This window comes from Corapipo altera, unplaced genomic scaffold (genome assembly GCF_003945725.1).
Source record: "Corapipo altera isolate COAL_440 unplaced genomic scaffold, ASM394572v1 2b, whole genome shotgun sequence".
NCBI classification, from domain to species: domain Eukaryota; kingdom Metazoa; phylum Chordata; class Aves; order Passeriformes; family Pipridae; genus Corapipo; species Corapipo altera.
In genome coordinates this window covers 8,900,635-8,927,592 of record NW_020884874.1, presented here as the reverse complement: position 1 = coordinate 8,927,592, position 26,958 = coordinate 8,900,635, and the positions used below count along the sequence as shown (strand labels likewise).

Below are 26,958 nucleotides of genomic sequence, written 5' to 3'. Positions count from 1 at the left end.
GTCCTGTCAAACTACAATACCACGTATGAAAAAAATACACCTCTTACCAAAACTGCGGTTTTGACAATGCTTCACTGTATGCACAATGCAATACCCCTGTATTTTCTTCTGAAATAAGATTCTAGGATCTACTAGATTTTTGCTTGCAACAAAGGATACCCCAAAATTAGGGTTTTTTTAATTAATGATTTTTCTAATTAAAAAGGAGACAAGAATGCCGTATGTTCCTTTATCTGTATCAGAGACATGAAACAACAAAATATTTTGCCTTTATAGGCTGTAGCAAATAAGGAGAATTTTGAAGCCACTGAGGAGGAAGATGAGAATGAAATTGAAGAAATTGAAGCTATACTTAAAGAAGAGTTTTTAGAAGAAGAAGAAGAAGAAGAAGAAGAAGAAGATGAAGAAGATGCTGTTGAACGCATGCAAAATGAAATTGCAGAAAAGTTTGATTCAGAAGTAGAGAGATTACAAAGTGTACAGGTACTGATACCACTGCTTAGTTTTTTCAATTATATGATCACATAATGCAAGAAGAATTTTCAAGTTTATTTTTCACATTTAAAAGTTATAGTGCTTAAACAACTGTGCTACTGTACTCATATCTAAATATGTGAGCAAGATGAAGGCTGTACTGAGAAGGCACAGACTTTATAGAGTATGTAATTTATATGACTAATATCGTAGGGGGAGAAAAGGAAACGTTTGGTTAGGCCTACCCAGTCTTGGTGTCCTTATTTCCTTTTTGATAGGTCAGTTGATACAGGCAACCAAACTAGAGAGTTATAAATATATAAACAGCATTTCAAAATACTTTTTGAGACAGAAGTCTTACTAGACAGCTCTATTTTTTAATACAGTTCCTAGTAACATAATTTTCTTGAAATCAGTTACCTGTGGTGAGGTAACCTCATGTAATGTTAGATGTCTGCAATGATAATGCCACATCTAAAGCAGTGAGTAGATAGGTGACATTTGTTTACTATGTACTACGTATCTTACTTCAGGAAGAAACTAAATCATGATTCAGATTCTATCCGCTGATCAGAGAGAAAGTTTACAAAAGCAGATAATATTATAATATTGTAATTGTATGATACTTAATATATACTGGGTACTGGGTAGTTTAAACTTCAGTGGGCAGGAAGACCAATTCTCCTCTCAAATCAAATTTTGCTGATTATGGTGACTGAGAACATGCTCAAGAAATCCTTGATAGCTGACAGAAAATCTTGCTGTCAGTCTTTATTGTAAATCTGATTGTGTTTATGATTCTAATATTTCATTATCTTTTCATAACCAGGAAGAACTTGAAAAATTATTAATACCACCAATTGAGATCAATGGAGGACGGAAGCCTCATGTCGTGCGCTACCAAGTGTATAGCAAGCTGAAATCTCTAACAGAAAACCGTGAAAGCATTTTTGAGAAATGTTACCCAATCAGTTTACCACTTGCAGAGAAGATGCTATTTCTCTCATATAAATTTCCAAGTTCTTTTGGTCAGTGGGATCCAATCAAGGTAATGTTCTTAAATGGCTGAATAATATTTTCAAGAGGTAACACTTTTTAAAAATGTATTCTACATTAAAAAGATGTTATGAGACAGTAGCAATTAATACCAGAACTATTGAATGAAAACTACATTACTGAATCGAAATGACACCACTGAATAAACAAAAAATACAGCAAGCATTGATAATAAAAGGTGTTAGTCTTTTCAGTGTTGCATCTAATTTAAGGCTAAGAAGCATTTAGTGAAATTTGTTACACTATCATTGGTGACACAATTAAAGGTGGCATTGAATCAGAAAGAAATGCCTATCTCTTAATGATACACAAAACACAGGACAACAGAGAAGGTCTAAAACCTTCCAGAAGGGGTGAAAACAAATTGAAAGGCTTTGGAGTATAAATTTATAAGAAGCCACACACACAAGTGGCTACCAACCCTGGCAGTGGTGAAAAAGTAAACGAAAAAATGTTAGATGTATGTAATTCATCGGCAATAATTCTTTCTTGTGAAAATTTACAAATTTTGAAAAGCAACAAATGTATTCCCATAGTATTTTACTAGAGTTCTGGAAAGTTGACGTCAGAAAGTACTCATATCTATCCCCAAAAGTGGGCTGATACAGTTTTATAGGTAGGAAGTGAAATGTCAGCAGGTAATTTTTGTAGTTTAATAGAAGAAATAAAACCAGGTTGGACTGTGAATAAATAAAAAATAGAAAGGAAGATTCATTAAAGAAAATGTCCAGTGAACACCATATAGAAAGCAGAAAGGCCCTGAGAGAAACACACTTTGGCCTTCATTTTACTATGCCAATTAATCAAGCAACTTTTATTCCCTTTTGTATAGTCATCATGTTGGGTCTTCACCTCTTCCAGATCGTGTTTGTCTTTCTTTAACAGTATGATCAGAATCTTTATTCTTTTTCATGGCTGCATCAAATTGGCATCCAATAATCTAGGGACATATTAATAGAAGCAGGTATTTCTACTCTTCTGTCATTTCCAACTACTGAACCAGTTTATGTGTTTAATTCTAATTAGTCCCTACACTCTAGTCCTTGCACTTTATTCTATCAGATTTCACTATATTTTTGTCATTCTGTTTCTCCAGTTCATTCATTTCTTCTATGCAGTGTTTTTTGCCAATAAAAAGTGCAATTCAGTTAGAAAAAAGAAGTCATAGGAAGCTATTAGATAAAATCAGAGGTGTGTGCTGACAGTGAAAATGTACGAGCTGGTAATAATGACAGGGAAATAGGATCATTTTGCAGGTACTTTAGGATATAATAGAAATTATGGAACTGATTACAGACTGGAAGTTTTGGGGTAGAAAGGCAGATAAGAATATATGCCAATTACTTTTAGATTAAATCTGGGGGGGAGGAAAGTAGTAATGCGACTGATTAGATAAGCAGATAATAAAAATGATGAGCTGAGGGAGGAATGGAAGCAGACATGCAGTAGAACAGACTCATGACATCTCATAAATTGAGGGCAAGAATCCTGAAATGACTTCATGCAGGAATAGGAACCTAAGAATATGAGAAGAGTCTGGCAAGGCAATGCCATACAGTAGAACAGTCCCATCTCTTTCTGTAATAACCAGATCAACTTCATGGACTCCTTCAAAGAATAGTAATTAATTTGTGAGGTATGATTTCCCTCCACAAGAAGCTAAGTTGGCTTTTCCCCATTATTTTATATGTATGCATGTAACTACTTTCCTTAATATATTTCAATTTGCTCAGTACAGAGTCAGATTTACTGGACTATGTTTGCCAGGATCCACCCTGAAGGCCTTTTAAAAAAAGGGTAACTTTCTCCACCTTTCTTTTTTGTTGAAGGAAGGCCAATGTTACACATTTCTCAGTAAAAACTTCTCTTCTGAGTCCCTTCAGAAATATAAGGTGAATGCCATCTGGTCTGGGCAATTTTTTCTACAGATATCAACATTTAGTTTTAAAACATCTTTTATTGACACTTTAAGGCAGTTCCTCCAAGAAGGGCTGCAACAGGGACATGAGTAAGTTCTTCTACAGAGAACAGTGGTGCAATGAATTCATTTGGTATTACCGCAGTGACCATTTCTGACAATGATCCATCAACACTGCAGACTTTCTAGTGGGCTAATGTGTTTGAAAACATTTAATCAGTGGTGCATGTATTTTACCAAAACCTTTTTTGGCTTACTTGCTGTGGTTTTACACTTGACCATAATGTAACTACTGATATCCTTTCACATTTTCTTCATTTGTACATGACTTCTGCTAATACAATATTCTCAGAGTATCTTCTACTGTCAGGCAGGTAAGCAAGTTTAATTCACTGAGAAATAAAATTATTTCCTTTATTCTCTGAAAATTAGAAAAGGTATTATGTTAATCCTCTCTGACCAGTATTTTAATGGACATAAAGTGTTACAGTACCACCTACTGGAAATAGTGAATATTCTTTCTGTCTTCATTGTTTATTTCATCGTTTTGTACAATAATTGCGTATGTATGGAATTTTCTCAGACTTGGACAAACTATTATGTCCATATGTATGAATTTCAGAATGCTTTGATGGTTTGTTTCATATGATTGGTACTTCTCTACCTGCCTACAAAGCCAGTTCTCTGGGATGGAGGGAAAAGAGGTTTTGTCAAACCTAATGAACTAATTCCCATTTTGTGTACACTACAGCTAAGCAAAGGAGATGTAATCAGGCCTCACCAAAGCCCTGGAAATGAAGTCTTTCCTGTAATCCATCGACAATATATTTATTTCTTTTCAAGTAAAGAAAATAAAGAAACATTTATGACAAATCCCATCAAATATATTCGTCAGCCAAAACCTAAACCGGCTGCACCAGTTAAGATTGCAATTGTGGGACCTCCAAAATCTGGAAAGACTACAGGTATGGGCCAGTTATCTGTACAGCAAAATCTTATTTAATGAACTGAAGCTGTATCTGTCATTACTATCTATCATTACTATCTGTCATTACTATTATGAAAAATCATAAACCATTAATATTGTTGGTCTTCCTGCTCTTCTTACTGGGCATAAATTCCTTTAGTTACATTCTCTAGTGTCTCATTTGATAGTCAGATACTCCCCATTCCCCAGTCTGTTTCCAAATTCCTAGATTAAAAAAGCCCCAAGATTTCCATCTTTCTCTCCTCTCTCTCCTCCATGACTCTGTCAATCCACTTCTCTGCCTTTTACTGGAGGAGGAGAAAATTCATCTTGTACCATATGATTATATTTTAATGATTGTAATAGGATGTTAGAAAAGGAAGAGACAAATTCAAATTACATTTAGGAGGAAATTTTAACCCTATTTCCCATTTTCTGAATAAGTGATCTTACTGCTGGGCTGTTCTGTAAAAGGGGCAGCAGTGGCAGCATATTTTCTAAGACATTTTAGAATAATAATATTGACTATTGCTCCTGAGGTTTGTGCTGACTTGAACAGCGTAAGCACACAGGGTGTGTGCTATGTGCACATGCACGGTCTGGGCCCTACAGGGGCCTTAGCAGGGTAAGGTACACACTTACCAAGATTATGCAGTGGAAATGACCGGGGAATTGAGCTGAGCAGTTAGCTTCTGAGACCAAGGACATACTTCAATAGGCTGCCAGGTTGTGATGTTGCTTACATTAAAAGTGGTGAGTTGAAATCAAAATGTTTTGCAGTTGCCGAGAAGCTTGCCAGTGTGTATGGATTGCTGCGCCTGTGCATGGGAGATGCCATACGGCTGGTGATAGACAGCCAGCCAGAGAGTGACTTGGCACTTAAGATAAAGGAGCACCTTCACAAAGGACTGACTGTACCTGATGAACTGGCCATCCAGGCTCTAGATGTGGCTCTGCTAAACCCCATGTGTAGCATCGCTGGGTAAGAGTCTTGTCTGCATTTGGGGGGTTTCTTCAAGACATGCCAGTCCCTTCATAGGCATGGATTCCCATGTTATCACTGTAAAACAATTTCAATAAAACACATCACTGGTTTCTGCATTAAGAAAATAATCTGTAAAAAAGAGGTCCTTCACACTACTCTGGGAAATGAAACTAAAGCATAATTTTCTGCAATTTTCAAGTAAGTATATTCCAGTCAATCCAGGTAATATGCTTTATGAAGGTTACCTTTTTTTCAGTCAATAAGCCAGTACTTTCTACTGTCCTTTGAGAACTACCATTTTGTCTCTCTTATACCAACTCTAGAACCAACTTGGACACATTGGATTCCCTTTGATCATGCAGACTGGTTCAGTATTCAAGTTTTTTTTCTGGTTTTGTTAACAACCAGTTATGAAGGAGGAATTGAAACCAGTGAGTTTTTCCACCTCATTCATATGTGATCCTGATTTCCTAGGCTCTTTCCCTGTCACTGAAACACCTTCAAAACTAGGCAGACTTTACGATCATGATTTCATGACATTCAACTCTTCTCCCCAAAAAGAATTGCTACAGGGAAAGGCAGTTCTGGAATAATCTCTGAAAACTATTTGAGCTTGAGATAGAATTCTTTCAACTTTTCTTTTATGTTAAATACTGGAATATTGTTTCAGTATATTTTATTCCATGTTTTTGTTCACATATTTTGCCTAATATGTGAAAAGCATTTCTTTTTCAATATGATTTTAAAAATTCTTCAAGTACAGTAGTAAATCATTTTACTTACCACTTTGAAAACTGCTCCTTCCAATCCATGTGGAGATTTCTCATAATTAAAATGATGTTTCTGAATGATTGATGTGTCAAAATTTTAAAATCCACCAATTTTTTAAGTCACAGCCCTCCACTTACCTGTTGCCCTTTGTGCATTTCCTTTTCCCTTTACTATTTTATATTCTACCTACTTGATTTTTTTAATCTGATTTAAATTCTTAGGAGTGAAGATTGCATCTATCAAGTCAGAGCAGTGATAACTTCATGGCATGGGTGTAGACTTTGTCTTTATGGAGAATGTACTAGGAATATACAGAGTCTTACTGGTCGACTAGAAACTCACGTGTTAGGAAAACTTTTTCTGTTCCTGTTTGTATGCAGAGTTGTAATTGATGGATATCCTCTAACAAGAAAACAAGTAAACCTCTTGGAATCAGTGAAGATAATTCCAGTGAAAATCTTTGAATTAGAAATGGATACAAAGGAAGTGTTCAGAAGAGCACTGTTGGATAAGGAAAGCACAGACAGGTAGTGATGCTCTCTGATAAAAATACTTTTTTTCTACAGGATATGGTAATTTCTCTAATTATGTGCCTCAGTGCTGTACCCAGAGAGGCTGTATCTAAGCTGGAGCATTACTCAGCTGTCTCTGAACTCCACACATGAAAAGACAGGGGAACTAGTCCCTCTGTGTGCTAATGCTTTGATTTCCACAGACCAGAAATGGAGACGTCAGGTATTTGTGGCATGCTCTGGCCACATCCCTCAATTTGTGAGGGAGATCACAAATGTACAGTGCTGTTCACCCATTGCTGAGTTAAACTGCTTTAATGAGACTGTATGCCAGAAATGTTACCAGTTCTCTCTGCTGCTGAAGTTTATGTTGCAATTTAATTCAATTATTATCATTGTAAGAGAAATTGATACTTCATCTAATAAGCTGTCTTTTAAGTCTTAATTATAGTTCTTTTTAAAATATGGAAATAATGCATAGTTTAGTAACATACAGAATTCATGAGTTACTCATCTAAACCTTTCAATTCAGCTCACTCCCCTTTGTTTTTCTGAGGAGGTAAATACTCTGTTTAAAGAGCTGCTGGTTGTTTTTGAGGAAGAACAGTAAGCAGAGAATGAAAAAGAACAGAACATTCACCTTAAAATCAGATTGTATAAGAACCTGGTTCTCATTAGATGAAGTGTTTCTAAGAAGATCCAGATAGCTTGGAGCATTATTGCATATCTCTTTCATTTTGTCTCTTTCTTTTTATCAAGTAATCAGTACAATGCTAAATTGTTTACCGAGAGACTAAAGAGAATTTGCATTGCAAAAAAATGAAATTAATGATGACTTTTTGAAAGTATTTACTTCAAACTTCATTTTAACTTTAAACTAATTACATTTCATAGGCTTAAATACAAATCAAATGTGCAATATCAGGGTACCGTTTAATAGTATATCTGTAGTGTGTGTCAGTTAATATGTGCTGATACATTCCAAATCCTTTACAAAATAATTTTTGAGTTGTATTTGAGACATAAGTAGAAAAGGTTTTGTTCTTTGTTTCTGAACATGACTATCTAATCATAAGTACGCTCCTTTTCACATGTACTTGGTAATATTCTTAATATGAAATTTGTACTTCTACAGTGTCAAGCAAGCAGAATTCTGTAAAAAGAACTTAAAGTGAACTCTAGAATTTACACTTGAAATTCAATGAAATTATCTTATCTTCAGATGTAAATGATTGTTATTTTTCATTGTCTTCAGCCCTCCCTATCCTGAACATGACAGCTCACAGATTCTAGCCATTAAAAATTCCTGCTATAAACAGCACATTGATGCAATTAGGACTTACTATATGAAGGAACGTCAGAACTGGTGTGTGATTGATGCTGTTCAGAGCAAGTGGAAGATCTGGAACAAAGTTACGCAGGAACTTCAAGTGGTTGTTAAACAAATACAGATATACCTGGAAAGAATAAGAGAAGGTAAAAGAAAAGCAAACTTTCCCAGAGTAATATGGGCATTCCCATTACATTCCCATTGTAATGTTGTAATATGGGCATTTCAACTTTCTTTGGATGAAGCTAATTCTTGGGCATGTACATACCCTCAAATTCTTCAATCTCATCCGCAGAGATCTTGAAGAGATCTCTTGAAGAAAGTAAAGACAAAACCAACTACTGAGTAGTCTGGGGCCATCCTCCAAACAACAGAGTAACAGAAATATGCTGGAAGAAGTCAGAGTCCGTGGTAGATTCTGCAACACTGGGGGATAAACCACAAAGGCTGTCCCAGAGTATCCAAGGGGAACTATGACTTGCAACTTCACTTTAGTGTTAGTAGAGTAAGAGGATAGGAGAGGGAAGATGTTAATTAAAAGTTCAGAATTAAGCTTAAATATGCCATCTGAGTTAATTTCTGTGCTTTGGGAAGAAAACCACTTTAGTCTAAAATGACACAGTTCCCCCTTGACCTTTTGTATGTCAGCATTGGTCAGGATTAAATATGCCTTTTAAACATGTCTGTACTATTGAACTAGAATTCTTCTGAAGGGGAAACAGGCTTCCTTATCTTATATCCACCTTTTGGTTTTAACTTTTACAGCTCTGTGGCTGCAACCAGAGCCATAGTCAAACATATTAAAATACATTTAACTTTTTTCACGTCAAGCTTGAAAAGTACAATTTTTAAATAGTTTGGGTTTGAGATGACATTCAAGATTTTGAATATATTTCATGCAGATAGACTGTAGCATTTGCAAGACGTGGATGAATAAAGGGGGGGCTTTCATCACACCTTGTACTCTTTTTCACTAATGTAATGAAATAAAATAATAGCTGAAATGTTCCTTAGTAACACAGAGGAGTAAAACAATAAATCATAAATAAAACCATCATCCCAGGGAAAGCAGACTAATAAGTTGAGCATGCACAATAGCCTACATCATTAATAATCATTATATTTCTTAACTGCTACAAAAATGTCATTAAAATTTATTGGTAAAATGAGTTGCAATTTCATTTTATTATCAATCTATTAAAAATTGCTATTTTATTTCTCATTATTTCATATCACTTTCAAATTATGAATTACCTTCTAAACTGTAACATTTCTGAGTAGAATTGTTTGATGTTTATACGTCTTTCATAAATAAAACATTATCATTAATTGCTTTTATTAACAGGAAAAGCTGCCAGCATTGCTGATTTATGTATCACTTACAAAGAGCTGCAGGAGCGGCTGGGGGAGTTTGGACAATACTGTCCCGTCAGCCTTGCAGAGAAGGGTGAATTGGTTGACTGCTCTGTAACCTCCTCATTGCAGTTTGCTGCAGAATTTGAAGGGCGCTATTACAAAATGGCTTCACAGGAAGAACTGGATGTAAGTGTCAAAAAGCACATCAGGAGAGGATTATGGGAAGGGGGAACATTGTTGGTTAGATTCTTTAATTCCATACAGAAATAAGTAATATGCAACCTGAATTAGACCGCTCTTCTTAGTATTCAAGCTTTTGTTCTGTTTACTTCTGCTACCAAACATCTAGGCAGACAAAATGCAGCACAGAGTCCATTAAACCAAAGCTCCTCTTACAACTTGTCACAGATCAAATGTTAGTTTTGAACCACTAATTTCCTCCTTTCTCCACCTGTTTTAGGGAGACTGAGTGTAGAGAGTGGCTAATGATAGCAATGGATATTGATGGATGGTGGGTGGATAGTGATGACTTAACTGAGAGTGGGTTGGAAAAAAAATTACTTATCCAAGAGCAGCAGCAGTGCCAACACGCTGTTGCGTTGTAGAAGAACTAAGTATCTAAACTGTGTGAGCCAGCCCTCTGTAGTTTGACTAACAGTCTTACAGTGCTTCTTTCATTATAAAAATGTTTCCTTTTCCACAGAAATTCTTGCTCACACCAGAGATTTATGTGTCATCACTGGCACCTCATCCTCTCCCACCCCCCCATATGCTACCAAAGAAACTGACTGTGGCAGAAATGAAGGCCTCATTCCCTCTAAGGGCTGAAATGCAGGGATACTGTCCAGTCACTTACCTAGATGGAAAACAGAGGTAGGTCACTGGAGTTTTCATAATCTGAATTACAGACTATGTGTCCCATATTAACACATTAATGAGAAAACACTTTCAAAATACTTTTCAATAGTGTTCAGTGTTTGGACAGGAAGCGATTACAATTCTCTATATTGTGCCTGTGGCTTTGGAAATCAATATAAAATCACCTTTTAAAACTTATATGGCTACAGGTTCTACAAGGATCTGTATTGACATCATGACAAAGATGGACAGAATTCTCTCTATCATAAGCCTTCAATGGTTCAAAGAAATCTCATAACATCCTAGTAGATGCAAACCAAGCTATTATGATTTTTGTAAGAGATCCATAAAGCTCCAGTATAAAGTTCCACTGATTTCCTCAGTGTGCAAGAATTTCTCATCAGAATAGAACCATACTAGCCAATTCTATGCTAACCCTTCTTAATCTCCTAAACAACCATGACTGGCATTTTAAATGAAGTTGCTCTAAGGAAGCACTGTAAAAGTTCCTTAATAACCAAATTTTGAGGCAGAGGCTTTCTCAGATTTTGAGCCTTGTAACTGTCAGTCATGTAGTGGAAAGTTGGATGATCCAGTTGCTACTTTTTTGGTGTTTCTATACTTGTTAATAATCAGAAGGCTCGTGAATTTACACCGCACAAATTATGTTTTACATTTCCTGGGAATGACTAGATGTTCTTGCTCCGTCTCTTCAGATATGAAGCCTTGGTGCCTGGCAATATGGAGTATGCAGCAAAATATCAAGATAAAGTATATATTTTTGAAAGTGAAGAAAAACTTCAGAAGTTTATGAGGTGAATATACCAATTGCATTTTAATCTTCCATCATGTCACAGTTTATACATGTTAGAAGTGCTTACTTTTTATCTGGTTAGGTTACCAGAGAAGTACTGGAATCTGAAGCTTCCCCATAAACTCCCTCCAAAAAAGGAGCCAATGCTACTAACTGCACTTCCTTTGGCTGGATACCTTGAACAGGCCAGTTTTTGCTTTTCTATTTTAAAACATGATTTTGTGATGTATAGTATGTCCTACTCAGTTTACTTAATTTTTAATGCAATATGAGTCTTATGTTTATCAATAGGATTATATTAAATTGAAAATTTAATAGATATTTGTAGCTTTAAGGGAAAAAATGCAAGTCCATCAGAGGGGGATAATAAACTGCAGTATTAAATGATGGATTTTCTTACTTAGTTTTTTATGATATCATGTAAGATTACATTTTTGTTTGATTTTTAACACTAGAATAGACACAAGCTTATCTGGAATCATCTAAGGATAGTTTGTTACATTTTGACACATGAATAAATAAAAAAATGATTCATGGTCACTGCCCTGCCTATTTTATACTATTTGTTATCTTCTACTCTTTACAGCTTAGGGTGTCATCCTATATTGTTAGGTCTGCATGACAACAGGATAAGGCTTTGAATATTTTTTTTTTCAAGATTTCTGTAATGATCTTCTAAAACTGTTTTCTTCCTTTAGGGAGTAGCAACTTCTCTAATAAAAGCTCTGCATGAAGTAGGCAGCCTTAAGCCAAAATTTCCATTCCTAAGTGTAAAAGAAACTGCTCTGCTGTTTGTCTCCTTCCATTTAAAAGGTAGTGTATAAAATAATATGCTATAAAAATAATTAAATATGAAAATTATATAAATAATCTGATACAACATTTATAGCTAATTGGTGTCATTTTCTTATGTCAAACATGGAAAAACACTATTATATACTGATCTAAGTTTCTTGGAAATTTGCAAGGACCAGGGAGGAAAATAAGGTTAACAGAATAGGTAGACAGGTAAGTGATCTCTCACAAATCACGAGACTTTAATAATGCTTTATCACCAACAGCCTGATGGCCTTGAAAACATTTTTAACAGGAATTGTTGGAGTTTTTAAACAGGAAGTAAAATGATACATTTCAAGTGGTACTGCATTTTAAACTAGTCACAGACAACCTGAATTGTTTTAAAAATTGACTTATATTACTGTATCAAAAGGCTGCTGAAATACTATCTGAGGCATAGTTTAGGTGCCTGAATGCTTGCCTTTTTTCAACGGCATCATGTGGCCAAATAAAACTTAGTAAGAAACCTTGCCTTGCAGATACCCTGAAGACAACGTTATGACTTTTAAGTTTTTAGCAGAGAAATGAAATAGTATTTATTATAGTCTGTTTATTTGTGAAATTATCTGGGAAGATCTCAATATTAATGTGATTCAGAGTAATGTGTTGATTATTTTTGACTTCTTAATTTAATCGATAGTCCAAATGACCTTACTTTTCCGTAACAAAGATAAACAGTCCAAAATTAAAAATTAGGTGTTTCTACTCAGCCCACAAGATAAGGATAAAGTAAAACTTCTCACGGAGCTACCAGAGGTTAGGACTGCTCCTGCACTGAGGAAAGTTGCTCTAGTTTTATCTTCCATGTTCATAGCTGCTGTTTTTTAGAATTTTGGGGTTTTTTTTAATCCAAGATACAGATTACAAATAGTAATCTTTAATAGTTTACAATCAGCTTAAATGGTGCCAGCTTTCTCGATTTCAACATCCTTGTTTGCAGCTCTGCTGAAGCTTTGGTCTGGTTTCCAGTACTGCTGGAGATTTCTGAAGCAAGACTGACATTTCTTTCAACCCACCAGTTTTGTCTTACAGAAGTCAACCTGTTCAGTGGGTGTACTTTACCTTGTCTTTTGTATTTTACATTTTTCCTTTTTCTTTTAGATAATACCAATCTTTATTATTTGTTAAAAGTTCTTCACATCCTGTGTTTCCTCATGCAGTTTCCAGAGTCCTCCAGAATCTTCTTGAACTATCACAGATTTTTTTACTAGCATAGCTTTGTTAAGGAAAACTAGTCAACAGGGAAGGCACATGGTAAATGTGCATAAATGTACAGTTCTTAAGATGCCAAACTGCATTTATCCTAGTAGTTTGTTCCATCCACAAAGGCTGTTTTCATCCTATTGTTAGAACAGCTTTGCTAACACAACAATGCTGCCTCTAGGAAATGCTTTGGTCAAATATTGCAACATTAAAATCATTATTAGCACTGCATGATTAATCAGAAAGGTTATGCAAGTGCACAAATCTCTTCTCCTCATGCAGTGCTGAACAGTTTGACCACAGGAATCCAGGAAAACAAGTTATCTTCTTCTAACACCAGGTAGAACTGCTTCCAACTTTAAGATACAGCATTCCTGTTCACTGATGAGTTGCCTGAACACGAAGAACATCTTTACTGTGTAGGTGACTGTGCACTGAACAGGTTGCTCAGGGAGGCTGTGGAGTCTCCCTCACTGGAGACACTCAAGAACCTCCTGGATACAATCCTGTGCCATGTGCTCTAGGATGACCCTGCTTGAGCAGGGAGGTTGGACCAGAGGACTCATTGTGGTACCTCCCAGTCTGACCCATTCTGTGATTGTTCCAAATATTACATTGTTTATTATTGTGCATCTCTTCACAGTAGTCGTGCCATCCTTGATCAAAATTTGATCAAAGTGCTTCACGTTGTGGTCCCCTGGAAATTTATTTCATCCTATTTCTGTTTAAAGTAAGACTTTCTTATCTTTAACTTATGTCACTTTCTAATCTCACATTTAAATAGGGGACAAGAAACAGTGGTTTAGTTGCTCCTTCAGCTTTTCTCACAACAACACTGGATTGCTTTCAGTATCTGAGAAAGTACAGGTGATCAACCATAAACGCAGAGAGATTTACTTCTGAGAAAAGTGTTAAACCATACGTCACTAGAGTGATGGAGTGCCCTTCAAGCTTGACTCCTGGAAGAGCTCTACGTGCAGCTATGCTTGAAAAATCTCTCAGAGGCTGTTAAATGCAGCTGTCTGCAATTTAAAGCTAGTGGGCTGAAGCATCTCATAGCATAGTTCTTCATGCTGTCCAATTTTTATAATGAGATATGAAGTAGTGTCCACAGGAAAAAATTGGTTGTGATTTGGCTGTCACTTCTTCCCCTTTGCTGCAGGGTAACAATTAAGATAATAGTGTACTCTGAAGATTGGCACTCAATACTAATGTAAAATAGGGCTTAGGGCAGAGAGAAACCCTCCCTCCTCTACACTGTTGGTCATCTCTTCACTTTTTATGGGCAAAGCATTTAGGTCATAGAACAGCTGTGCCTAGGACACAGTGGCCTGATGCCAGCAACACCAGGCCTGGGCCATCCCCAGGCTGCTCCACTTAAGGGTATCTGCTACGCTACCCAAATTTGTCATTGCCTGGAGTTTCACCAGCACCTCACGCCCTGAGGAATGGGAAGTTGACAGCAGCTGAGCATGTTTGTTGTGTCTTTGTTTACAAAAGCCTGATCTTTCCAAGTATTGTTACCCTTTGGAGTCAGGAACTTTCTGAAACACCAGTCTTGATCTTTTGGTTTGGCACCAATGGGCACAGCCCAGGGAAGGTTTATCTGTACCACAGGTAACATCATCGGGGGTAGACTTGGTTCCTTTGAAAATTCTGTAATGTAATTCCACAAAGTTGACAGGGCACACTAACATGCTGTTTAACTTCTTGCAGCATACAACCCCCGGAGCTCAGAGCCAGTGCGACAAATGTACAAGAGGAAGCTGGAGCAGTTCTTGGAGCACTGCCAGCTCATACCCTACCTGGGGACTGCCATGGCAGGCCCATACCAGGAGCCAAGAGATCGGCCCCTTGGCCTTGACGACAAAGTGCAGACTTTCTTTTCCCTGAAAGACACGCGTCCCAGTTTTGTGTAGTGCGGGCCGTTTTCCCCCTCCAGTTTCCATGGTTTAAAGTGTGGAGCGTTGCCATGACCCACCAGCATGCCTACAACATGGCCCGTGAATGTCACACCTTCTCGGACCAGTTTCTTAATCACAAAATCTTAGAAATAAAATCTTTTGTCTGAAGTTGAAAGATATTCAGCTGTTAGAGAGTGTCCAAAGGAGGGCTGAAAAGGTGGTGAAGGGCCTTGAGGGGAAGCCATATGGAGAGTGACTGAGGTTGCTTGGCTTTCTCAGCCTGGAGGAGACTGAGGGGAGACGTCATCGCAGTCTACAGCTTCCTCACGAGGGAAAGTGGAGAGGTAGACACTGATCTCTCTGGTGACCAGTGACACGACCAGTGACAGGGAATGGCCTGAAGTTGTGTCAGGAGAGGTTTAGATTAGATATTAGGAAAAAGTTCTTCACCTACAGGGTGGTTGGGCACTGGAACAGGACCCCCAGGGAAGTGGCCACAGCACCAAGGCTGACAGAGTTCAAGAAGCCTTTGGACAACGCTCTCAGGCACATGGTGTGATCCCTGCAGCTGTCCTGCGCAGGGCCGGGAGCTGGAAGCGGACGACCCCCGCGTGTCCCTTCCAGCTCAGGCCGCTCTGTAATTCCGCGGCTCCAGGTCCCGCCTCGTGTATCGCTCATTGCGGCAGCGCACGCGCGGCTCCAGCCCCGTCCCGTCCCCGCCCGTGCCGGAAGTGCGGCGGCGGAGCGGCGGGGCTGGCGGCGGAGCCGGGAGTGCGGGGCGGGTACCGGGTGAGTGCCGGGCAGGGCCGGCGGCGGCGGCGGCGCTGGGGGAGCGGGCCCGCGGCTCTCGGGGGGCAGCGCCCGCTCCTCGCTCCGGCCCCGCAGAGGGACGGGCGGCCTTCCCCGGGGGGCGGCCCGAACCTGCGGAGCGAGTCACGCAGCGAGTCTCGGGGCTCACACGGGCGCGGGAGGCGGCGCTTGCGGTGGCGCCAGTGCCCTCCCGGCCCCGCTCCCGCCGAGGCTGTTGGGGCTGTTCCCGCGCGGTGTCCTTGGCCGTGCCGGTGTTGGGACCCATCCCTGGGCCGTGCGCTGCGCCCCGGGGTCACTCCCGGGAGCTCCTGAGCCCTTCCACGGCTGGAGCGGGGCCTCCCGCTTGTGCACAGCCTCACTCTAAAATTGTTAGGGCTTTTTAGGAAAGGCGGGCGGGTGTTTTGGATTTTGCGGTCAAGATACTGATGGTGTCACCTCCTGATTAAACGCCAAAGTCTTTGATGTGATCGAAAGCCACAAAACACCCACTGTCCCGTCTAAGACGTGTGGGTGTCAGGGGATGCCTGCAGGCAGGGTTGGCAGCAGGTCTTCGGGAGTTCTTGGAATGCACGGGAAGGCAGAGTTGGATCACACCTGCAGCTGTGCCTTCAGGTGTCCCAGCAACAAACTTCAGGCTCACATCCTCCGGAAATTAAAGCTCCCAGATAAAACAATTTGACTCCACCATGAACTGTTCGGTAGATGATTTGGGCTAAAGAATCACTTTTTCACCACCGCAGTAGCATTTAGGTATCATCTGTAGGTAGTGTTATGTTGATTCATGCAGTATTTGTTCAGGTGATTGAAACTACTGCATTCACTAAATTCAAATATGCAAATTTTTTTGTGTTTGATATGACACTTGTATAAATTAAGATGGCAGGTAGCTAATTTGTTTTATCTTTGGCTCAGGTGAGCCTTGTAAATTGGGCATTTTGGGCACATCTCTTCCATAATAATATTTGGTGGACTCTTCAGAAATCTTTGGGGTTTTTTTGTTTGTTATTAATTTTTCAAATTTACAATTCTTAGCAAGTCAAATTGATGGTTAATAATTACCATAATCAACCCTATTTTAGACAGAGTGCTTTAAAGTGGTGTTTTTCTGCTTTTATTGCCTACCTCCATAGGCTGAAGCTTAGTAGGTAGAGTGTTATGAAAAAGAAACTTTTAGAATTATATAAGTCATGAAGTTCTGCCATACTGATACCAATGAAGTTTTACCATCAATTACAGGATTTCATAGCCTTATCCCTGAATAATCTGCAATGATAAAACTGCAGTTGACCTTTTTTGTTCCCAGTGTGGTAGGTTGACACTGGGTGGATGCCAGGTGCCCACCAAAGCCACTCCATCACTCCCATCCTGAGCTGGACCAGGGACAGAGAATATAATAAAAAGCTCATGGGTCAAGACAGGGACAAGAAGAGATGAGTCAGCAATTACCATCACAGGCAAAACACACTTGACTTGGGGAAATCAGTTTATTGAATGAAATCAATGAAATTAGAGGAGCATAATGAAAAATAAAACCAAATCTTAAAACAGGTGGTCACCTCACTCCTCCCTTCTTTCCAGGCTTAGCTTTACTCATGCTTTTCTCTGCCTTATCCCCCTTCAGTGGTGCAAGGGGATGGGGAATGGGGGCTATGGTCAGTTCATCACACATTGTCTCTGCCACTGTCCTCTGCAATGAGAGGACTCCTCACATGCTTCCTCTGCTCCAGCATGGGGTCCTTCCCACAGGAGACAGTCCTCCACAAACTTCTGCAAAGTGAGTCCTTCCCACAGGCTACAGTTTTTCACAAACTGCTCCAGTGTGGGTCCCTTCCAGGGATGCAGTCCTTCAGGAACAGGCTGCTCCAGCATGGGTCCCCCACGAGGTCACAAGTCCTGCCAGAAAATTTGTTCCAGTGTTGGCTTCTCTCTCTAAAGGACTACAAGTCCTGCCAGGAGCCTGCTCCAGCAGGTCTTCCCAAATGGTCCCAAATGCTTTGGGCATCCACCTGCTCTGGCATGGGGTTTTCCATGGGCTGCAGTGGGACAGTCTGCTTCACCATGGTCTGCACCATGGGCTGCAGGGGAACCTCTGCTCCAGCGCCTGGAACACCTCCTCTCCCTCCTTCACTGACCTTGGTGTCTGCAAGGCTGTTTCTCACTCCTCTCTAGCTCAGTTGTGGAGGTATTTTTCACCCTTCTTAAATCTGTTATCCCAGAGGCATTACCACTGTTTCTGATGAGCTCAGCCTTGGCCAGCGGCTGGTCCGTCCTGGATCCAGATGGTGGTGTCTCTGTAGGGCATTAAGGAAGCTTCTAATAGCTCCTAACAGAAACCACCCCTGTAGCTGCCCCACTAACAAAATTTTGCCATGCAAACCCAGTAGTCTACTAAGGAGCCATGAACAAACAATTCTTTTTGTCCGATTATTTTAGTTAGGAAAGGAGATTTCAGAACGGGTCGCAATTTTTTTAGATAATACAGAGATCTCAGTACATCAGAGATAAACAAATGATAGGCAGTGATTCTGACCAAAGAAACTATCTGTAGCCATTCCATGGGATTTAAAAGCACTTTTTGAAGAAAATCTGTGTCAGCAATACTGTTTATTTTTCAAAAGTTCAGAGGATTCAGAATTGCTTCAGAAACTCTTGAACTCTGTTACTGGTAAAGCAGATGATGTTTGGTGTCTTACAATGCAGATTGCTAAAATAATTATTTCTTAAAATTATTCTGTTTTTGTAGGCACCTCCTTTATATTTGTAATTAAAATGGCAAAAGCAACTCCTGATGGTTCTGAGAAACTGGTCATCATCCACTCCAAAGCTCACAAAGATACTATTCTAGCTAATTTTGAAGAACAGAGGAAAAAGGATTTTCTTTGCGACATTACTTTGATAGTGGAGAATGTGCAATTCAGAGCCCATAAGGCCTTGCTGGCTGCCAGCAGTGAATACTTCTCAATGATGTTTGTAAATGAGGGTGAAATAGGACAGTCAGTTTACATGTTGGAGGGAATGGTTGCAGACATCTTTGGAGTTCTGCTAGAATTTATCTACACTGGTTGCCTCTGTGCCAGTGAGAAAAGCACAGAACAAATCCTGGCTACTGCACAGCTGCTGAAAGTGACTGACTTGGTATGGGTCTGTACAGACTACCTGGCCAGCTGTAGCCCAGGTAATGCGTTGCCAGCTTCAGCAAACAGTGGAGCCTCTGTAGCTGTTGTTGCAAGCGACAACAAAAATGAAGATCCACCAAAGCGAAAACGAGGGCGACCGAGGAAAATCAAGGTTGTCCAAGAAGAAGAAGAATCAGGAGCAAATTCTGCCGAAGATGTGCAGCTGAGAGAGAACAACTCCATGCAAAATAAGCAAAATTTTGTGAAAAAAGACACTGCAGCAGAAGAAGCAGTCGCCAGTGAACAGGCTCCAGTGAGGAAAGATGGAGAAGAAACTGAACCTGCTCGTGGCTCAGAGGCTGCTGTTGATCTGTCAGCTGAGAAAGATGAAAACTATGATCCCAAATCTGAAGGAATACAGAGTACTCAGAGCCGTTACAGCAAACGTAGAATAAGGAGATCAATCAAACTAAAGGACTATAAACTTCTCGGGGATGAGGATGAAAAAGGACTGGCAAAGAGAACTGATGGAAAAAGAAGACGTGCGGGTTCTGAAGCTCGCTGTAAAGACTGTGGCAAAGTATTTAAGTATAATCACTTCTTAGCTATACACCAACGAAGTCATACAGGTAGGCATTAAAAGACTGCTGGTTTTGGATTAGGGTTTAGTGATGGTGCTAAATGCGAGCAAGTAGTTGAAATGTTGGCTGTTTTCTAGAGCAAGAGCTATCCAAAATATCATGCTAATCCAAATTCTGGTGTGTCTCCTGTGTTCGCTGTTTTATTCTTGCCAGCAGATCTCAGGGTCTTTATGTCTCATCTTGACTTCAGTTTAGTTAATAATTTTGCTGTTTAAAGACTGAATTATATGGCAATAGTTAAAAAATTATTGTTATGTGAAGCTTGTCTCAATTCTTCTCACCGCTACTCAGGAGTAGTTTTTTTGTAGCTACTACATTGCAATGCATCTCACTGTCAGCTTAGAATATCGAGTGAGAAATAATGCATCTATACCTAAAAATGTCATCTTTTGCTTTCAGGAGAGCGCCCTTTTAAGTGCAGTGAGTGTGGCAAAGGCTTTTCCCAGAAGCATTCTCTTCAGGTCCACGAGCGGATGCACACTGGGGAACGGCCATACACGTGCACTGTCTGCAGTAAGGCCCTGACAACAAAGCATTCTCTTCTGGAGCATATGAGCCTACATACAGGTAAATAGTTCAAGGCAAATGTAGCCTCTCTGCTCCAAGAATTTGTCTTTCTGAAAAAAAGGTATTTCTGCTCTGTCTCGTGTGTGCTGGCTTATGTATTTATTTATTTTCTTACTCTTGCTTTGGACGTGGCTTACTTTTTAATAAGTGATTTTTTTTGCAGGGCAGAAGGCTTTCACATGTGATCAGTGTGGGAAATACTTCAGCCAAAAGAGACAGCTCAAGAGCCACTATCGAGTACACACAGGTATAACAAATTTGGGTTAAGGAGCTGGCTTACAGTCCATGCTGATTTGTCTTCCCAAAGATTGACTAAGGCTGAAAGTTCTTCCTCAGTGATGTATTAAGTGTCTGATGTGTCACATCTTGATATAACAGTGGATAGAGTGAAAAAAGATAAAACGGTGTGTAGTAAATGGAATGTGTAAAAAACCAGTTCATTGAGAAGGGCTCTTACAATGATTAAAAATTAGTAACGCTGTATTTGACATACAACTGTATTATTTTAGCCCTGCTGTCCATGTTACATCAAAGCTAGGAATTGTATAAATAATTGTGTCCGCCGCCTGGTGTGCAAATTGCCTTGGACTAGTAATGGCAAACAAGCTTTAGGAAGTGTCGTACTCACTTCTGGAGCAGGTTGGAGATTAAGTTACACACACAGGAAGTGGTGGAGAAGATAAGAATTTACAAAGCTTCAAGAGAAGATGTGTTTGGGCAGGAGCAGATGTCAGTCCTCTCTTTTCTGATGGTAATATTTAATAGAGAAACAGGAGTGTGACAGTTAAGATAGGGAGGAGGCAGTGAAAAAAAACCTTTTGTTTTATCTCTATATTATATCAAAGTGGTTATTTTACAGGAAAGTGCTTTAACAAAGATCACTGAAGAGATACAGGGGATGACTTATGCACTGACACTTTTTTTATTATTGCGACAAGGCCGTTCACTGCCGGAATGTAGCCAGTGTCGTCGCAAATTCATGGACGCAGCTCAGTTAAAGAAACATCTAAGAACACATACAGGTAATGTTGTTCCTTGTCTTTTGTGGGTCTTGTGGTTTGTTTTTTCTTGAAGTTACATAGACAAAACAATATTAGGCAAATGACAGTTGTCTCTGTGGAACTTCTGCTCTATTTGTACATAATGAAGCCTGTATTGCTAATGAAGAGATTTGACATCAAGAATGCAGGAGCACAAAAAAGCTTGGTTTGCAGCAGCAGAAGCAGTGCCTATTACAGGAAGAGGGGTTATCCTCCATTTTTACAAAGCCTGCTGCAGAAAATGCCAGTTAGCTTTCCTATGATAAAATCCTAGACCAGGAATTCAGTTTGTCAGGACAGCTGCATCCAGCATCTGTGGGGCTTTCATTGAGCTAATTAAGTAACAGAAAGTGTGTGTCCTAATGAGTTGGGCACCCCTGTCTGTGAGGGATGGGTGCTTATGGAAAGGGCTGTGACCAGAAAAATAATTATTTCCATTTACCTTTTTATTGCACTGTAATAAACCAGATATTGAGAGGAGGTGGGCTGGGAGGGAGTATGGCAGAGGGTGTTTTAAAAGTTTTAGAGGGCAAGGTGGTAGTGAATGACTGGAGAACAGATCTACCCTCTTGTAATAACAAGGCATAAACTTCTTAAAATAGTTTTCTTTGAAGGGTAAGTCCATAAGGTGATGTGTGAATAGTTTTGTCTTTTAAAATAACTGTAAACGGTGGCAGTTTTTTCCTCATGAAATCAAATTATTCTTTCGCATGTTGTCTGCAGTTGTAATACATAACTCAGTCTCAAGCATACTACTGACACACACACCAGTTTTGTAGCTGAAGGTGTTAAAGCTCTCTAAATGTAGTGGGAAATGAATTTGGTGTGGGAAATGAGAAGAGGAAGCATACTTGCAAAGGAAGTTGCAAAAATAGATGAAGCTGAATTCTAGCAGAAACTGGCTTGCAATATATTTTGCTTCCAGAAAAGATACCAGTATTAATTATGCAGAAATAATAATTGATCTATCTCATCTCAGAAGCAAAAAGTAAAATTCCAAAGCATTTTGGGGACAGGTATTAAAATTGATATGACTGTTCTGCTTTGGCAGCAGTTTGGTAACACTGTCATAATAATACAGTCTCCCTGGGAAGTTACTCCTGTTTTCAGTAATAGGCTGGGACTAGATGACTAGAGGTCCCTTCTGACGAATGTTTCTTGTTATTTCATCCTTCATCCCTGCCCTCCAAAGCAATATGAAGGCAGGTAAGCATTGCAGTTCTGTGCTAAATGTGAGGCTTCCTTGGAAACTGGCTGCTGTCAAATCCCTGGGTTTAGTGTGCTTTGATGGTGTGAATTAACACAGTAGTGATCTGCATTCTCATGTCTGGTGTCTTAAAGAACCTCAACACAATCCCAGAGATTTGTTATGGTCTGAATTAGGATTTGCTTTGGTTGGGTAGTATCTGTTTCTTATGAACCTTCTTATAAGTTAATTTGGTCTTTCTGCTTCTACTCAATTAGACACAAAAATTCTAAATGTCGTAAAAAAACCCCCAAACAAATAAACAAATAAAAAAAACCCCAAACAAACTCACAGTTTATTCAACCCATGATAATTTCATTTTTTTCCAACTGGTGTTCCCAGAATATCATAGGCCCAGTGTGATGGAGCCTTAGAGAAAGCCAGCCAACTTGTTAAGATAATGGATTCACTTTCTAGCTGTGAAAATTCAGGCTTACTTATCTGCATGGTGCTGCACATGATCCTAGCATTAATGCCTACTGGTTCAGGGCCATCCTTTTTTGAAACATTTTTGTTCTATGTGGAAAACCCTCTTCTGTGTCATAGGTACAGCTTTTGGTTGCACTGAGGGCTTGGATCACCTAGTTCTTTATCTTCAAAGGGGAGAAATGCCAGAGGTGTACTTTTAAAATACTATACCCTCATTTTGAGTAAATGAATTAATTCAGCTTTGGATATCTGTCCTGACCCATGTCAGAAATGTGAGGAACTGTCAGTGTTCACTTGATACTGTGTATGGTAAAATATAAAATGTTTTTAATGTATTGATGAGAAGTGCTATATTAAAAGTGATGTCACATTTCTTTTTGATAGGTGAGAAGCCCTTCACTTGTGAGATTTGTGGCAAATCATTTACAGCTAAAAGTTCACTTCAGACTCACATTAGAATTCACAGGTAGAGTATGTCTAATTTTCATTACATTCTTTAAAAATGTAACTTCTAATCTGATAACCTGTGGGTAGTGCTTGTTCAGTTATAGAATGGTTAGGACTTCATTGCATTTTGGGTGGATGGGTAAAGACTAAAATTTTTGCTTAATCTATATAAGGAAATAAGTGGTAATGGAAAGTACTGAACTGCTAAATACTCATGTGCCAAGACATTGTAAGAGTCTCCTCTGGTGTTTTGTGTCTGTTCAATGACAAGGTACTTACTGCTACATTATTTATATGAAAATTTTACTGTAAATTTTTGTGCGACAGCAGAACAGTAGGCATGGTGTAACAAGGTTATTGGAGCGTTGTCCTGTTACTCTGTAATCTGTCATGTCTCATTAATAGCATTAGTTGTCTTTTACCCTTGTCAATGTGATGCGTAAAGGCATGTTAGATTTTAAATCTCTGGGGAACTGCTGTATAAGAAAACATTTCCAGTAAAATTTCTTGCTGCCTGAGTCCCTTTGACTCAGGCAGCAAGTTAGGATTTGGACACGACACTTTGTTTTAAAGCCCACTCTGTTAGTAAATGTTCTTAAAATAGTCAGTGCTTAGAGCTGTGCGAAGTAAGCTGTTGCATTCTTGGCAAGGTCTAGCAGCACGAAGCTTGTACCTCTGGGGTTATGACATGAGGGAAGATACCTCTGTAGCTCTTGAGTATATACTAATCGAAGAGTTGTACAGTTTGTGAAGTCAAGTAGAAAAAATCAGGAAGCCAAATGGAGAACATTTTTAATGTCACTATTCTCAAGAGCTTATGATTTTAGCAAAACAAGGTAATCTTTTAAGTATTTCATTATAGAACAAGTTGCAGAAAGCAGCACTAAGTGAATATTTTAATGAGATCAGATTGTCTTCTTTTGCAGAGGAGAAAAGCCATATTCTTGTGGTATATGCGGAAAATCCTTCTCTGATTCCAGTGCTAAGAGAAGACACTGTATCTTACACACAGGGAAGAAGCCTTTCTCCTGTCCAGAGTGTAGTTTGCAGTTTGCTCGTCTGGACAACCTGAAGTCTCATTTGAAAATTCATAGCAAGGAAAAGCAGTTTCAGGAAGCCAGTGCTGCCCGGAGCACCAACACTCACCCAGAAGTGAGAAACATACTCCAGCTGCAGCAGTACCAACTTGCCACCTCTGGAGGGCAGGAAATTCAACTGCTGGTTACAGATGCAGTGCACAACATCAACTTTATGCCTAGCCATAATCAAGGCATTAGTATTGTGACTGCAGAAGATGCCCCAAACATGACAACAGAGCAGGCTGCAAACCTCACGCTGCTTGCGCAGCCACCGCAGCAGCTGCAAAACTTGTTGCTTTCAGCTCAGCAGGAGCAAGCAGAACAAATCCAAAGCATCAATATGATTGCAAACCAAATAGAGGCTGCCCAACCTGAACAAATGCATGTAATCACTCTTTCCAAGGAAGCACTAGAACATCTCCATGCTCATCAAGGACAAAATGAACAAATCCACTTAGCAGGATCTTCACATTCAGCTCAATGTGTGCAGCTGGCTCAGGAATCAAGTCAACAGCCTCACTCTAGCCACGATACAGTTTCTTCCCATCAAATCAGTGAAGAACAGAATCAAAGTGTACATGTTTCTGAATCCCATCAGCAGTCTCTGTCAGTAAATGGGTCATCTTGTGAGCATCCTATCCAAGGACAGGCTTTCTGAAACGCTTATTTGCCATCAGACAGCTAGGCCATAGTGTACTTCTCATCCAGGCAGGGATTACATGTATCATTCTTATTTTTCTGCAGTGTAATCTATCTGAGGATGCATTTCTTGGTGATTTTAGATGGGTGACTCAGTTTTCTTAACCTTATTTATTTTAGATTTTTTCATTTTTCCACACTGGTATTTCTTTACCACTTAGTCCATACCTCACAAATGATTAATGTGGGGTTTTGTGCCTGATACCCATCCATGCCTACTGAGGAGATATTTGGCTCCTTATTTCCATTTCTCTGTGACTCTCCAGAGAAGTGCACCTTGCTGGTAGAAGAACAGTGTTTAAGACGTCTGTGGGTCAGAAAGTACCACTGACAAAGTTGACATTACCTGAGCTGCTGTTAAGCTTAAGATAACCAGTACTTTTTGCAAAGCTAACACCATATGTCTTACGTTTAATGAGCTTTCTCTTTGCAGGTTAGTGTGTAATTTTCTATGTGATCATTCCCTGAAGTGCATTATGATTTACTGGCTACCAAATTAATTTGGTTTGGGTTGAAACTGTTGCAGCCTTTAACTGGCCCTGGCTTTTCCCTTCTGTTCACTGTATGCTGTACAAGTTTTGCTCCTCAGAAATGCTTAAGCCATTGCATTTGAATAGTGGCAGTGGGTTGTGGTGGTTACACTGGAGAATTGAAAAGCCCTAATTCTGCTCTGTTAGTTCTGCCACCCACTCTCTGTGTGACTGTGGGCAAAGTAGTTGACCTCTGTGCCTTATTTCATCATCTAGTAAGTGGGGATAGTGTTCACACACTCTGCCAAGCACTTTGAAGAGCTCTTGATGTTGAAGGCACTGTCTATAGAAGTGCAAAATTCTCTTCCTGACAGGATTCTGTCTTAAGTTTAGGAGCCAGTGTGTATTTTAAAGTGTTATTTTTTGTACTTTTGAGAGAAGAATGTAATCGTACTTTATAATATATGTTAAGACTGGTAATTGTTTATGTGAGGACTTAAACAATGAAGAGCATCACTTCAGAGCTTAATGAGCTACATAAATGGGGCACGTCGCTTAAAGTTGTACAGCTGTTTTGTTGACTAAATTAAATGTGTACAGATGGTTTTCAATGACTGGCTGCTAACAAAAAAGATTTGACATCTTAATAAAATGCCTTGCCAAAATACATGCTTTGTATTTCCAAGTTTGGCTACTGGTAACATAGTGGACTGGTGTGTTAAAATCCAGATAAAATACCGCTATTACTTAAAACAGCATGCTCAATTTTCACTTCAGTATTAAAATACTTGTGATTTACATTGATGTTTTATGTTGTTAACAAATGAAAAATCTAAAAATTAAGGTGAATATAAAAGCAAAATTATCCAAATTTTGGATAATATTCCTTGTTCCAAGTCCAAACTACTTGGCCGGCTCCTGACTGCATGCTGCAGAACTTTGGGTATCTTCATTTTTTCAAAGTACTAGATCACTTTTATGATAAAGGATAGTCAGTGAGAACAAATAAATAAATAAATAAATAAAACCATCCCAAAACAGAACTCTATTTCCTCTCAGAATGGAGAAATAAAATTTGTATACTTCCTGCTACCAAAGCAAACCAGCATATTCTGCAGTCCTACTTGAGAAGCTTGAAGTCTTGATGCTGTAAGAACACTTTACTAAATACATTAAAGCCTTTATAACATCTATGAAAATCTCACTGATTAATTGTATAAGTTTACAGTAAGTATTCTGTCAGTTTCATCCTAATAACTTCTGGTTTTATCTAAAACACTGTACGGTGCAGCCAGAACACTGTCAGGTCATAAGTTTACAGGAGCTTGCACTGAATTCATTCTCTGTCATATATTTATGAATCCTGAAACGCTTAAAAACCGGTTACAAGGTAAATTCTAAGACTACCAGTAAAGTAACTGTTCAGTTG

The 26,958-nt window shown here is 39.2% G+C and overlaps 2 protein-coding genes across 10 annotated transcripts in view; both read left to right on the top strand.

The window, feature by feature from the left end:
- Positions 1-15,160, top strand: part of AK9 (adenylate kinase 9) — a 55,755-nt gene extending 40,595 nt beyond the window's left edge. For 3 of the 4 annotated variants that reach the window (XM_027633069.1, XM_027633054.1, XM_027633061.1), the window contains 12 exons: positions 277-483; positions 1,304-1,522; positions 4,200-4,413; positions 5,196-5,397; positions 6,552-6,698; positions 7,939-8,159; positions 9,359-9,555; positions 10,073-10,242; positions 10,944-11,042; positions 11,124-11,226; positions 11,740-11,854; positions 14,798-15,160. In XM_027633069.1, the coding sequence (XP_027488870.1) occupies positions 277-483; positions 1,304-1,522; positions 4,200-4,413; positions 5,196-5,397; positions 6,552-6,698; positions 7,939-8,159; positions 9,359-9,555; positions 10,073-10,242; positions 10,944-11,042; positions 11,124-11,226; positions 11,740-11,854; positions 14,798-15,000 (2,097 nt within the window). In that variant the 3' untranslated portion in view covers positions 15,001-15,160. Of the gene's footprint in view, positions 1-276; positions 484-1,303; positions 1,523-4,199; positions 4,414-5,195; positions 5,398-6,551; positions 6,699-7,938; positions 8,160-9,358; positions 9,556-10,072; positions 10,243-10,943; positions 11,043-11,123; positions 11,227-11,739; positions 11,855-14,797 lie in introns of those variants that run through there. The other variant, XM_027633075.1, reaches the window with a different exon arrangement.
- Positions 14,859-26,196, top strand: ZBTB24 (zinc finger and BTB domain containing 24). Of its 6 annotated transcripts, none has more exons than XM_027633094.1 (7): positions 14,859-14,952; positions 18,539-19,540; positions 19,952-20,119; positions 20,283-20,366; positions 21,058-21,141; positions 23,219-23,300; positions 24,208-26,196. In XM_027633094.1, exons 2-7 carry the CDS (start codon positions 18,565-18,567, stop codon positions 25,016-25,018), a joined length of 2,205 nt encoding a protein of 734 aa, XP_027488895.1. In that variant the 5' UTR covers positions 14,859-14,952; positions 18,539-18,564; the 3' UTR covers positions 25,019-26,196. The 6 variants fall into 6 exon arrangements, 4 of the variants coding, with proteins under 4 accessions (XP_027488895.1, XP_027488884.1, XP_027488902.1 ...); XM_027633083.1 differs by lacking the exon at positions 14,859-14,952 and adding an exon at positions 15,709-15,752; XM_027633088.1 differs by lacking the exon at positions 14,859-14,952 and adding an exon at positions 15,738-15,774.
- The last annotated feature ends 762 nt before the right edge of the window (positions 26,197-26,958 follow it).